The sequence below is a fragment of the Haliaeetus albicilla genome, chromosome W, assembly GCF_947461875.1.
Source record: "Haliaeetus albicilla chromosome W, bHalAlb1.1, whole genome shotgun sequence".
Classification (NCBI taxonomy): domain Eukaryota; kingdom Metazoa; phylum Chordata; class Aves; order Accipitriformes; family Accipitridae; genus Haliaeetus; species Haliaeetus albicilla.
The window spans coordinates 40520867-40535476 of NC_091515.1; the positions used below are offsets into that span (position 1 = coordinate 40520867).

The 14610-nt window shown below is 36.6% G+C and overlaps 1 protein-coding gene and 1 long non-coding RNA gene across 4 annotated transcripts in view; one reads left to right on the top strand and one right to left on the bottom strand.

The window, feature by feature from the left end:
- Positions 1 to 4731, bottom strand: part of LOC138683379 (uncharacterized) — a 224933-nt gene extending 220202 nt beyond the window's left edge. Inside the window, exon 1 of the long non-coding RNA XR_011322944.1 lies at positions 4606 to 4731. This is a non-coding gene — a long non-coding RNA (uncharacterized lncRNA). The remainder of the gene's footprint in view (positions 1 to 4605) is intronic.
- Positions 1 to 10836, top strand: part of FEM1C (fem-1 homolog C) — a 36422-nt gene extending 25586 nt beyond the window's left edge. For all 3 annotated transcript variants that reach the window (XM_069775091.1, XM_069775092.1, XM_069775093.1), the window contains exon 3: positions 7492 to 10836. In XM_069775091.1, coding sequence (XP_069631192.1) covers positions 7492 to 8801 — 1310 coding nt within the window. In that variant the 3' untranslated portion in view covers positions 8802 to 10836. The remainder of the gene's footprint in view (positions 1 to 7491) is intronic.
- The last annotated feature ends 3774 nt before the right edge of the window (positions 10837 to 14610 follow it).

The following is a 14610-nucleotide window of genomic DNA, read 5'->3' on the forward strand; positions in this document are numbered from 1 at the left end:
GAACATAGTTCTTGAGTTGGATATCAAGGCTAACTGCCATGTCCTCTTAAATTCTTCCTCAAATTTAACACTTGATAATTGCGAGGTAGATGACTGGAATTCTTGTTATTTCTTAAGGTTGGGTTTTGCGTGTGTGCGTGTGTGTGTTTTGTTGGGTGGGGATATTTTTTTGTTTAAGTTGGCAGTTCTATATCCATCTATCTGCCTGTGTCCGCTTTTAGTTTATGGAAGCTTATATTATAATATTTCCTTCCTGCTGCTGTTCCATCCAGTCAAACTGAAGTGAGGTGCAGCCACTAAAAATTAGTGGTGATCACTTTCCTTTTAGTTTGTGCATTGCTTGAAATAATTGTGGTCTCTAAGGCCTACTACAATATAAGTAGCTAAAAAATTATCCTACTTCTGATACGCTGTTAATAACCATAGTTTGAGTAAATAACTATAATACTAATAAAAAAGCAAATCTTTTAATGAAGGCAATCCAGGTGGAAAGAGAGTACTGAAAATCCTTGGTGGTTTAGGAATATTTCCATGTCTTCTGCGTAGCTGCATTGTAAATTAATGACATATAAACTGTTGCTTTGTACCTGAATTTATGCAGACAATGGCTAAGCTTAATTTGTGTGAATTTTTGCACTATCAGTGTGTTATAGCATACACGTCTGGTAACTGATAAAAGAGTGTAAAGGGCAACATTATGTGGTGATGGATCTACAGTGTGTAATATGAATATCTGCTATTGATCCTGTCGTCAAAGCTAGCATGATGTATATCAATAGTTGTGAAGCAATTGTAAGAACTTTGGTGTCACTAGTGCATTTTGATTTGTCTTTAATATGCTTTTATGTTATGACTCTCTTAATATCTTAAATATTGACTTGAAGGTAGAAAATAAAGGATTGTGAATGATAACATGTAAAGATAAAATAGTTGTGACCTAAGGGATGACTCTAGTATTTTAACAAGTACAGTATGGTCTGTAATAAAACATTTTTGAGAGTTTTTAATTTATTTTTTTAAATCAAGTAACACCTCAAATATAACTGAAACTATGTACACTAATATTTTGAAATTTAAATGTTAAAGTTAAATTTGCCCAGCTAACACAAGATTCTGATGTACATTGCTGCAAACACTTGTAGTTCTGAATCTTTTTCATCCCAGGCCATGTCTAGATTGGTATTGGAGTTGGCACCCTCTAAAAGACCTTTCTAGTGTTTCAGAGCTCTGCTGTGAGTGAGGTAGTATGGACTTGAACTAAACTGGCTACACTAACTGGTGGCTCAGTCTACACCCAGATGGATCTGGTTTTGGCTTCATCACTGAGTGTTCCATAAGTGCAGATGGCCTGAGGAGCCAGTCAGTATTTGCTTCTGGTTTGACAGCTATACTTAAGTTTTAACTAGACTTTCTCCAGCATAGCAAGGTGACTTTTATGACGTGTCTGTGTATTGGCAAGCTGGTTTTGTGTATTTGTCTGCTTTTGATCCCTTTCCATCTTAGGAATTTAAAGGCCTCATGCTTGTCAATTTGGTGGTATGAAGAATTTTCCATAATAAAGAAAGAAGGAGTTATAGTTAATAAACTACAGTTGACAAACCAAACTTTTAATCCACCTAGATTTGGAAAAATATCTGTTCCTGTAACTGGAAATTTTGTTGGTCTCTGTAGAAACTGTAGCGTGACCAGACCAGTTTATAGGTGAAGGTTCCTGTCACTGACTTAATGCTCCATTAGTGACAAAGATTGCCTAGGGTATTTGAGACTGAAAATCATTTCCTATTAAGACCTGGTTTTAATTTCATGAGTCTTGATCTAACAGATGATTTTGGGTGCTACTTTGTGTGGGGTGTCTTCCTCAACTTTTTTTATAAGTGATAGTAAAATAGTTGGTCGCTATTCAGAAATGTAATGGAAAAAGAACATTTGGCAAGTGTCCTGGTTTTGGCTGGGATAGAGTTAATTTTCTTTCTAGTAGCTGGTATAGTGTTATGTCTTGGATTCAGTATGAGAAGAATGTTGATAACACACTGATGTTTTCAGTTGTTGCCAAGCAGTGTTTAGTCTATAGCCAAGGATTTTTCAGCTTCTCATGCCCAGCCAGCAAGAAGGCTGGAGGGGCACAAGAAGTTGGGAGGGGACATAGCCAGGGCAGCTGATCCAAAGTGGCCAACAGGGTATTCCATACCATGTGACATCATGTCTAGTATATAAACTGGGGGGGAGTGGGGATGGGGGCGGGTCGCTGCTCAGGAACTAACTGGGTATTAGCGAGTGGTGAGCAATTGCATTGTGCATCACTTGTTTTTTTATATTCCAATCCTTTTGTTATTATTTTTGTCATTTTATTATTGTTATTATTATCACTATTAGTTTCTTCCTTTCTGTTCTATTAAACTGTTCTTATCTCACCCCACGAGTTTTACCTTTTTCCTTCCGATTTTCTCCCCTGTCCCACTGGGTGGTGGGGGGAGTGAGTGAGTGACTGTGTGGTGCTTAGTTGCTGGCTGGGGTTAAACCATGACAGCAAGTTAAGCTCACTGTATGTTAATAAACAATCTAATGTTTTGTGGGTTGGATTTTTTTTTAATGTTTGAAACTTGCACTTAAAAAATTGTTTGAGGGGACAAAATGTGATCACAGTTCCTGTTCTACTGTAATTGTAAAAACCTGTTAACCTTTAGTCATAATCTTTTGAAAATAGCATTTTGCACGTCTTTGGTATGAATTCGATTAGTGTGGTAGCTAAATTCTTATTATCCAGTGTGCTTAGATTGAGACTCGGTTTGTCTTGAATAACTACTGTTCCTCCTTACTACTGTCTTTCTGGTTACTGGAATTGAGAGCGATAAGCAAGTTTTGAAATGTGCTGTCAATTCTTCCTCTGATGGTCCACAAGCAAGTTTAAGGAAGAAGCAGCAGATTAATTTACATGTAAAGTTTCAGGAAGAGAAAGTGAGGAGAGGATTGTTGGAATACTAGGAGGGGAAAAGAGGCAAAATGTTCTGTGCCCATTAGAACACTTTCATCTAAATAGACCTTGAGTTTCTACATCCTTCTGCTGTATACTAAAACTCGTAAAACTCTTGGATACGCTTGTTCTCTTCCTAGTGGTTTATCTACAGAAGATACAAGTAAGCTACTACTTGATAATCTAACTCAAGATAGGATAAGAGGTTTGCATTGTGGGTCTAAAGCATCTGGTTCTGCTGGTGACAAGTAGGTATTGAATTTATAGGACAGTCATCATGGTTTCACCAGATATTTCTGAATTTTGGGGGTTTTGTTTTGTTTTTTTTTCATCAAACTTTGACTTCATATCCCCTTACCAAGTTTCTCATTAAAAAGGAAATAAGAATGCTGTGAAGTCAAAAGCTAGAAGATACCAAGATTATTTGCATAAACTTAATTCAGATTCTTATAATTGGAATGAGAACGAGGAACAAAATTTCTATTTCTGAAATGTATTTAACAAATATGAGTCTTTTTTTGTTTTTCTTGTAGATAGATATATACATGTACCAACTTCAAATATTTTTGCATTTGAATTTAACCTATTTAAGACAGCATGAACAATACATTCTGGGCAGAAAGAATTTGTTAATGGAAAGCCTTTATCTCCATCTTATTTTCAGTTTATTTTGATGTAGCATTCAGCTTTTACGACAAATCTCAGGCATGCTTTAGGGACTGATTTGAGTTTTACTGACTAAACACTCTTTATATTAGAGTGAACTGCACATTCTGGATATCAGAGCTGGGGGGGGGGCACATTAAGAAAATGTATGAAGGTAAATCTAAACTGTTGAGATCAGGAGGCTGTATACCTACAAAAATGCACTTTTCCCAAACATCAGCTGAAGATTTAAAGACTACTGCTTTGTTTCCCTACTTACTTCAGTTCTGTTATAAATCTAGAAATACAACAGCAAAGCCCACTGCAAATCAGTGTCTTGTTGGCATAGAAAAAAGCCTGCCAAAAATGCAAATGAGGAAGTTTTAGGAAACTTTCTCTCTGAACCTTTAAAAAGCTATATCAGATGACTATGAATGTACAGAATCCTTGGAAAAGGAGGTCTCATTTGAGAATGTGGAAACTTGCTGATGGTGTAACAGATTGATTCAAAGAAACTAACAGAATAGTTTGATTAACTATTAAGTAGGTATTCTTTATCGGCAGCGCTGGATGCACGGGGGATCGCTCCACCTATCGTGCACACCTTCGGGCCTAATTGTGCAGGTTAAGTACATGTTCTACATACATATTCACTAGATTTCCGAGAAATCTTATACATATTCATTAGTTTTCTGGGAAACTATTAGCATATGCAAATGTCCTTTACGCAGGCACATTGAAAGTCTCTGGTGGTCTTCAGGAGTCCTCTGGTGGTCTTCATAGTCTTCCTCACTTGTCCGCTACTTGACCCTCTGTCCCGATCCGATGTCGGGGAAGGTTTCGATATGATCCCAAGAACGAGATTAAGACACAAACGAGGTCAAAATAGGTTTTATTATCAAAATTATCAAAATGGTAGCGATAGGATAGAATGGAAGAAAAGGTAGAAATTAAGCAAGCAGTCGGGATAGGATTGCTAGGATAGTCACCACCACGGATCCAGCAGCGTCCCGTTGGTCCTCAGGCAAGCAGTCGGTGGTGGGAGTTGCAAGGACGGCCACCACCACAGATCCAGCGGTGTCCCGTTGGTCCTCAGTCTTCAATTCTTTGGTGGTGAAGAAGGCTCTGCCACAGTTTGTCTCTATGAGTTTTTTATAGGGTATATTTCAATGATGTCATGCGCTGCAGGTTTCGTCCATCACACGACCTTCGCGTGATCAACACCCAAAACCAGTATCTTATCAGCTCCAGCCCGGTTTCCTCCTCTGGATGCCTCAATGGCCTGGTAATCGTCCTTATCGGCAGGAGAGTCCTGCTTAAACAGGCCATCTTAGAGACAAAGGGCTCGAGATAAGTAGTTCGCAGTTCCTTGAGATGATGGTCCAGTCCCCCACACCTGACAATCTTTGAGGCAAATGGTTCAGGATAAGAATTCAGTCTCTTACACCCTTCTCAGGTGATTCTGCGCAGTATGGTCCTTTACATGTTTTAATACATCAGTGCTTGTTAGTGCTCTTATTATCTAAGTTTTCATTAGTGATGTAAAACCATATGGTTAGTTTAAGCTAAATTATCTACAAGGATGAGAACAAAGGCAGGAGTTCTTATCTTTTCCGGCCCTTTCTATTCAAGCAAGGTCTTTACTTGTGCCTTCTCAACAAGATCATAAATTCATCAAACATTTAATTAAGTTTTGTGATTGCTCATGGCTCCTTCTTGCTCATCACTCCCAAGTACCAATCTCTGACAGGCTTAATCCTTGACAAACAGCAGTCTTTGGTATGTAAAGTTACAGAGAGACAATCATTAAGCAATAAGCAGTGCGTTCTCTATATCAAGATACTGATCATCTGATGGCCAGTAAACCAGAATTTGCAAGGCTAGTGGTGTAAGACATTTTAATTGGGGGGTGGGATTCTTACATGGGTGTGCTGTTAATTATTTTCATGTTAATGTAGTGGGAGACTGAAAAGTTTGTATGCCTGGATCTGTAGTATATATGAAAAAGAAGCTAGGTTTAAATTGTGTAGTTTTAAAAGCAGTCAACCAGAGGCTTTATTATGTTGGGGGGGGGGGGGGAAGTTATTGGTCATCCATCTTCCTGTCTCCCCCAGTGAAGTACTCATATATGTTCTTAAGCAAAACTTTCTTCTACTTGAAGCATAGTAGTTAAGTATTTAACTGTGGCGTCCAATGTTTTCATTTTAATTTGCTGCAAATATGTTTTTCAGTCAGGTAGCACTAGTGCTTGCTGGAAATTTCACCACATAGTGCGAGCGTTATCTGAATGCCTTTAGTGTGACATTGTGATTCAGAGAAATTGACTCAATAGTTTGATTAACTATTAAGTAGGTATTCTTTATTGGCAGCGCTGGATGCACGGGGGATCGCTCCACCTATCGTGCACACCATCAGGTCTAATTGTGCAGGTTAAATACATGTTCTATATACATATTCACTAGATTTCCGAGAAATCTTATACATATTCATTAGTTTTCCGGGAAACTATTAGCATATGCAAATGTCCTTTACGCAGGCGCATTGAAGGTCTCTGGTGGTCTTCAGGAGTCCTCCGGTGGTCTTCCATAGTCTTCCTCACTTGTCCGCTATTTGACCCTCCTCAGGTGATTCTGCGCAGTATGGTCTTTTACATGTTTTAATACATCAGTGCTCGTTAGTGTTCTTATTATCTAAGTTCTCATTAGTGGTGTAAAAACCATAGGGTTAGTTTAAGCTAAATTATCTACAAGGACGAGAACAAAGGCAGGAGTTCTTATCTTTTCTGGCCCTATCTATTCAAGCAAGGCCTCTACTTGAGCCTTCTCGACAAGATCGTAAATTTATCAAACATTTAATTAAGTTTTGTGATTGTTCATGGTTCCTTCTTGCTCATCACTCCCAAGTACCAGTCTCTGACAGGCTTAATCCTTGACGAGCACTAGTCTTTGGTATGTAAAGTTACAGAGAGACAATCATTAAGCAATTAGCAGTTCGTTCTCTATATCAATTGCACATTCTCTTAATGAGAAATAATTTTAATGTAAATGATAGGACTTATAAGACAAATGGCTGCATGTTGTGTGTTGAAGGCATTATGGATTTTGTGGGTGTGGTTTTTTGGGTGGCTTTTTTTTCTTTTCTTTTGGGAATCCTGAGCAGAGGGGTTAATGTGGGACTTCAGGATAAAGACCTAAAAGTACTAAGAATAGTTTGTCTGTGTGTATACGTCAGCTTGACAAAATAAGCAGGTCCCTCAGAATATTCTGGAAGTCTCTGAGGCCCCAGCTGAGATGAAGGGCCTGTTGTGATGAGTTGTATTTGCCTTTGTGTACGATTATTACCTTGGAACACTTTAATCAAAGGCTTTGGATGAAAGAGAGAGGAAGAGGTACAGTGTAGAGGTGAGCGAGGCCAATGTTGAGTTAGCACAGCTTTAATTTTTATACAGATCTTGGTTTGTTTTGGTTTTTTTATCATGGATGGAGATAGGGAGGAAAGAAATTTGACAAGGGAAGAAGGGAAAATATAACCGCTTAAGATGGCAAGCTTAGGTTTCTCTTTTATACTTGAAAGCAGATACAAAATTGCTCATGTAGTAGAGAATTCTGGTTTAAGTTTTGAATAGTGAGACATAAGTGTCCTTAAAATCTGTTTAATTCTTTTGGGTAATAATGTCAAGCATTTTGATTTGTATAACTGCCTGGTAGCTTTGATGTTTTAATCGGGTCTTGAATGTTTTAACTTGTCGTTTAAGCTTTTCATAGTCTATAGATGTCAAAACAGATTTTATTTTTATTTTTTTTAACTATTAGTGTGGTGATATTTGGACTATAATTTGATTATGATTTATATAATTGTTTTTCTTCTTTTGCTAGGAAATACTGCATTACATGACTGTGCAGAATCTGGAAGTTTAGAGATCATGAAGATGCTTCTCAAGTATTGTGCTAAGATGGAAAAGGATGGCTATGGAATGACTCCCCTTCTGTCAGCCAGTGTGACAGGCCACACAAATATTGTGGACTTTCTGACCCAACATGAACAGACCAGTAAGATAGAATGTATAAATGCTCTGGAACTTCTAGGAGCAACATTTGTGGACAAAAAGAGAGATCTGCTTGGCGCTTTGAAATACTGGAAGCGAGCTATGGAAATGAGATACAGTGATAGGACTAGTATCCTGAACAAACCTGTGTCACAAACACTAATTATGGCCTATGATTATGCTAAAGAGGTAAACAGCTCAGAAGAGCTAGAAAATCTTATTGCAGATCCTGATGAGATGAGAATGCAAGCACTATTAATTAGAGAACGTATTCTTGGTCCTTCTCACCCGGATACATCCTACTATATTAGATATAGAGGTGCTGTCTGTGCAGACTCTGGAAACTTTAAGCGATGCATCAACTTATGGAAATATGCTTTGGACATGCAGCAGAGCAATCTAGATCCGCTGAGCCCTATGACAGCCAGCAGTTTACTATCATTTGCTGAACTCTTCTCCTTCATGCTGCAGGACAGGGCAAAAGGCCTGCTAGGCACTACTGTTACATTTGATGATCTCATGGGTATACTGTGCAAAAGTGTTCTTGAAATAGAGCGGGCCATGAAACAAATCCAGTGCCCTCCTGATCCAATACAGCTGAACAAAGCCCTTTCAATCATTTTGCATTTAATTTGCTTGTTGGAAAAAGTACCTTGCAGCTCAGAACAGGAGCATTTTAAGAAACAGACTATTTACAAGTTTCTTAAGCTTCAGCCTAGAGGGAAGAATAACTTCAGTCCACTTCACCTTGCTGTTGACAAGAATACTACATGTGTGGGTCGCTACCCAATTTGTAAATTCCCCTCTCTACAAGTTACTGCTATCCTGGTGGAATGTGGTGCTAATATAAATGTCAGAGACTCTGATAACAATAGTCCTTTACATATTGCTGCACTGAACAACCATCCAGGCATCATGAATTTTCTTATCAAGTCAGGTTCACACTTTGATGCCACAAACTCGCATAAACAAACTGCTAGTGATTTGCTGGATGAAAAGAAAATAGCAAAAAACTTAATCCAGCCTATAAATCATACTACGTTGCAGTGTCTTGCTGCTCGTGTTATAGTGAATCATAACATATGCTATGCAGGGCACATTCCTGAAAAACTAGAGAAATTTGTTTTGCTCCATAGATAATAGTGTGCAGTCCCAGAGTGCTGTTGTTGAAGTATGACTTGGTGACAATGTTTTTTCTTGAGCACTATTGTGATATACCAGTATTCCCTTAGTTTGCTCTATCTTGCTCTCATTGGCTAAAATGTTGTTAGCATCGCATCTGCAGAGTTGGTTAACCAATATTTCAATATGCCATATTATTATATTTTGTGGATTATTTAGAAATGCAGTGCTGTATTTAGACTCTTAAAATTGTTTGCCAAAGGCTTGTCTATCCTGGTCTTATTTGCCTGTTGGGTGTTTAGGACTGAGTTGAATATTTTCCACTGATGTCTTTTTACTACAACTGTGTGGATTTTATACAGTTGGAGGGTCATCTTTTTTTGGTTTTGCTTGAGTATTTCTACTCTTATTCTATTCTTTTTCTATGGACTTGTTAAACTGTGCGAGTTGTATAGACTTGTTAACATTTGCAACTACCATAAGTGCTTTTTATCTTCTCTATGCACTGACTTAAATGTGACTGTTGTGTGTGAACATATTTCTATGCAGCAGTTGGCCAATTTCAACTTAAATGCCCATTTTGATTTGCAGTTTTGTTTGGAGCTCTTCTTGAGAATACTGCCTTCATAGCATGACAAATTTTGGAGCTACATATCACCTTTCTGAACTGGGGTTTAACTTTTTTATTCTAGCTGTAACTGAGGGTTGCTTTCCTCTTGATCCTTTGGAAATCTGTGCTAAATTTGGGAGAAGAAAATCTCTCTTGTTCTCATGGTAATCTACTTGAATTTTTAATCTGATAATCGTTCTCACATCATGCAGTTAGGGGAAGAGTCCTCATCATGTACAACTGACAGCTTTCCTTTTGCACTAATGTCTTGCTTGTGTTGGTTATGTGACTAGATGTAAAGTTTGTTTAAAGTTGAACCTCAAACTCAATGATACACTCTAATGAGAAATAGATGAAATGCATGCCATAGTTTCAATTTACAAATCAACTTCTTTAGCTACAAAAGAAACTAAAGCATGTTGGTGGTGCGATGCTTATCAGTCCAGAAATATAGGCATCATCAATATCATTATAACATAGTAAATGGCTGTATGCCAGAGTAATAGAAATTCTGTAGCAGTCTTCTCTTCTTTGTTTTAAATATCTTTATAAATGCATGTTTTTTCCATCTCTCTTATCTGTCAGCTGTACTTAAAAGAAAAAGCAGTTCTGTTGTGTATATATAGCTCCTAATTAAATGTAACTATTTTTATAATATTTGCATAATAGCGTAACTTTTACAACAGAAAGGGCTCTTTTGAGTTGATAAGAAATCTATAAAAGAATTTAATAAAGGAGAGTGAGATTCAGGTATTTAATATAATTCAACACTTTACTGTTGATTAATAGTAGAATTTATTATGGCACATTAGCCCTGCAGATGTCTAAGTGAAATTAATTTGTGTTGAGTAGAATACAGTTTAGTATTCTAGCATATTGGATATTGTTGACTTGATGTTTCATTTCAGTGATGGGCAGTAAATGTGTTTCTTGCTCCAGAAACTCAACAAGTTGATTTAGGCTTTTGTTGGTGATAGAGATATTTAAAAGCCAAATTAAGTCAAGGAAAAAAATTATTTAGGAGGGGTTTTTTAAATTTGATGTTGGAGTATTTTTCTTCTGTGAACTAAGGTGATGAAGAATGTCTTGAGAGTATAAAAGAGTGTATATATATATAAAAAAAATCATCCTTGCTTCTTGGCTGTTTCAGGTTTTCTCTTAGTGTACAGTGTGGAGCCAACAAGCTTAGCCATTCTTGGGGAAAATATTGGGATGCTTTTAAACAAAGATATATTGAAAGTAGTGCTGCTTGTATACTGCCACTTTCAAACTCTTATTTTGAAATAACTTTCACCTGTTTATCCCATGGCATACCTATATTGTATGAAATTCTGAGCATAAGGAAATCCTATTTGTTTCTCTTGCAAATGTGCAGCAGTAAACTTCTATTACGTTGGCTGATTTTTTTTCTGATTTGTAATGATTAAACTACATGCCACCCAAGTTGTCAGTTGTGAGAACAAGTAGTTTGATTTTGTATTTCTTATTTTTTATATGCTTCTCTACTACTCTGTAAGTTGGTGTAATCAAATCATACCACGCTAGAAACGGTCCACATTATACTTCAAGCCATAAAAAGCATTATACTTCAAGTAATAAAAAAGTCATCTTTCTATAGGTCACAGAGAAAGGGATTTTTAGATTACTGTTTTATACTCTGGAATCTAGTGTTTGCGATTTGAATTTGTCTTTATAACTGTATAATATCCTGTTTAAAGTTAGTTACTTAGAGATTATTAGTCCAGAAATAGAACTAAAAAATTATGGTAGTGTGTGCTGCTATTGTTAGCAAAGTTTTGAATGGAAAACACCCCAGAATAGAAAGCATATCACTATCTAATATGTGTAAATCTAGTGAAAATTGCCAGGCCTTACAGGGCTTATTGTTAGCTACTTAGGTTTTGGGGTTTTCTATTTGTTTTTAACTTATGAAGTACTGATTTACTGTATGTAATTCTGTCTAAATATCTGCCAATACACATCAATCCTAAAGATTATCACCTACATTCAGAATTTAATTTTGCAAGGTCATGAGGCTATCTGCTGAATTCTTAACTGTGATGATGTCAGATATTCAAGCTTAGGTGACCAGATGGATAAGTTAATGCATTTAATTCCACTTTCTATTTAACCCTGTATGTGTATGTTACCCCCATTTAATTTTTCTTCATTTTAAAAGAAATCGGTACAGAGCGTATGTTGGGTAATGTGTTAGGGATTAGTTAAGGATTTGCTGATTGGGAAAGAGGGTAAGGACAGTAGGCCCTGTCTGAGATGTCTGTGCCACTATGGCCAGTGCTAATGGGTAGTAACAGTTTTGCCCCCTCAGCCCCTAATTCAAACCAGGAATGTCTCCACTTAAGTATAGATACCTACTTTCTGGACTAGTTGTTTTTTTTGTTTGGTTGGTTTTTTTGGTTGGTTGGGTTTTGTTTGTGTGGTGTGTTTTGTTTTTTTGTTGTTGTTGTTTTGTTTTAATTCTTAGTCTTATTACCCATTCAGAGATGGGAATAAGATTATTTTAGTGAAACACGTTGATACTAAATGCAGTAGTGTTGCTAGCTGAACACAAACTATAGTAAGGACAAGGAACTGAAGAGCATTCAGAACACACAGAACTGTTATCCTTTTTTGTCATATTATTAACTCATTCTTTTTCTGTTCTTATCTTCCCATTTGTTTTTTTCTGATTAAAAGTGCTTTTTCAGAGCTGCCAACCCATAAAGATATTGAGAACACTGAGGAAAAAATTGTATGCCCTGTGAGGGTGAAATAGATTTAAAAATTGATTAAATAATTTGCAGGTATGTACTTTTAAAGACAAGGATACTGATACCCCCTTGCTTGTTGAGACTTCTGAAGTTGGATTTTTTTTTTTTAATAAATACTCAAAGCACTCTTCTTTCAAATCTTCTTTGGCTTCCACTGAAAATATTTCAGCCAGGAAGATGAAAAGTATTGTGGTTTAAAAAAAAAAAAAAAAAGCTCTTCTTGCCAAATTCTAAAATTAGATTCCTATTTTTATATCGCTTATGTCAGTAACGAGATTCCAGCTGTCTGTGGTGTCTCTGAGGTTCTGATTGTTAAGCACACGGTATAAAGGCACTTTTTAAAATGCAAGGCAACAGTATGGTTATTTTTTCCATGTATACTCTGCAACAGTCCTTAGATAGGAGGTATTTTTATATATTACCTAAATACCAAAAGTTCTCTTTTAATAACTGTTTTGAAACTGGTTGAAATTACTCATTCTGCTTTTATAAAACACTATCTTATAGAAGGAATGGAATGCCATAGCAAAATTCTTACTAAAGGATTAAAAAAAGGATAAAAACCTTAATAGGAAAGACGATGTGTCGCCTCAGTTTTGCATCAACTGCAAGTTAATAGTGTCAGGATATGACTACTCTGGAAATAGCTTCCTCATGCTTTGAATTAGAGTGGAATGCCTGCTATACTCTAAAATATTGACAAATACGAGTATAAAGACTTAACACTAAGTTCTGTGACTACAATGAAATGGTATTTAATGCTTCAAAGTAACTTTGAGGAATATGATGGAGACATACTAGACTTAAATATAGTTTGTTTTACATTGTTCAAATCTTTGCTTTGGGTGTGAAAGTAAATGTTGAACCCTCGGTGAGCAGAATGAAAAGTTATTGTTCATTTGGTTTTAACTAACTCTGTGTTCCATTCTATCACAAAGACTTCCTGTGCAGGGAAATTCCATGTAATTGAAATGTTTAAATTATAAATTCAAAATACTGCATTTTCTTTTTTTAATTTAGCTTCAATGATAATGTAAAAAAAAAGGAATAACAAATATATTTCTTTGCTCTTACTCTCTTTAGGCTCTAAATGCAGATTGCATTAAAAATGTTTTGGATAACACCTGAGTCAATATATTTGTTTTCTTTAGGGTTACTGTAATACTGGTTGCTAAACCTCTTTTTCAGTTGAGTATGAATAGTTAAATGTGAATGCTGCAGCTTTAGACTTTGATCTTCTTGTTGTTAATTATTATACCTTAAATAGACTATCATGTTTCATTCTCTTACTATGAAATGATGGTCTAGCCAAACCTTTGAATTCTGGTGATGGGCAGTAGTAAGGAAAAGGCTTAAACTGGAGGATACAGGAGACACTTTCACAGTTTTTCTAGAAAATGCAGTTGGTTATGCTATTAACTCCGTTAAAACATAGTAGTGTTTGTTTATAGCATAAACAAAAGTAACTAGCAAGATCTTGTAATAAATAAGCAACAGACAATTTTCCAAGTAAGTTGGACAAATTAAATTTTTTGTATAGCTTTTGAAGTCTCTTCCCTATTGCTTCCATAATTTAAAAAGAGAAAAAAAATACCCCAAGGATGAGAGAATTATGGCAAGATCCTTATTAAAGAGGTCTTCAGAAGTCTTCTGTTCTAAACGTTACCATCAGAATTTTGAGATCTTTATAGTTATGCACAGTAGTCATACTTAAAAGGCAGTGTACACTTTATTTCAGAGTTTATTTAGATTTATTCTTAATTGGTAACAAACAGCATCAAGAAGATGAGGCACTGTGTGAGGATAATTGGTCCAGAGCTTTCACAGTAAGATAATTGTTACATAGATGACTTAATCAAGTACAGATTCTCTTAATTAGGAAACAAAGAACTTGAATCACATCATTATTCATCTCTCTGCAGTTGCAGATGATGATAAATGTTCAGTCCAGAAGTGTCTGCTGGCTATCTAAACTATGCCTATGCAAAATCTGTCATCTCTGTCCATGCCTGGGATTAATTTTCTAACTCTCTCTGATTATCTTTGTGCAGAAGTGTTTCTCCAGCTGTGATGACTTGCCTTCACCCCCACTGAACTCAGCTGTCCACTCTGCCTCTTCCATCTGCCCTTGTGTTGCACTGCTAGTTGGAATCAGCTGCCAAACAAATCAGCCCCTTTCTGCCAGTGATGTGCAGTTCTTTGTGAAAGTCTGGTGCAGAGGATGAGGAATGGTGGCTCTTCAGACATACATAAAAACCTATGAGTTCAAATTTCCCCCCACCTCTGATGACCCTTTTCTAGCCATTCCATTGTTGTTTCACATTGTGTTCTCTGTCTCTTTACTGTTCCAATTGCTCCCAGGTGTTTCCTGTTTCCTAATCTTCCTCTGCCACAGCTGTGGCTGACTCAAAGCCCATGTTGAAATGGGAAGCACTTGGGAAGATTT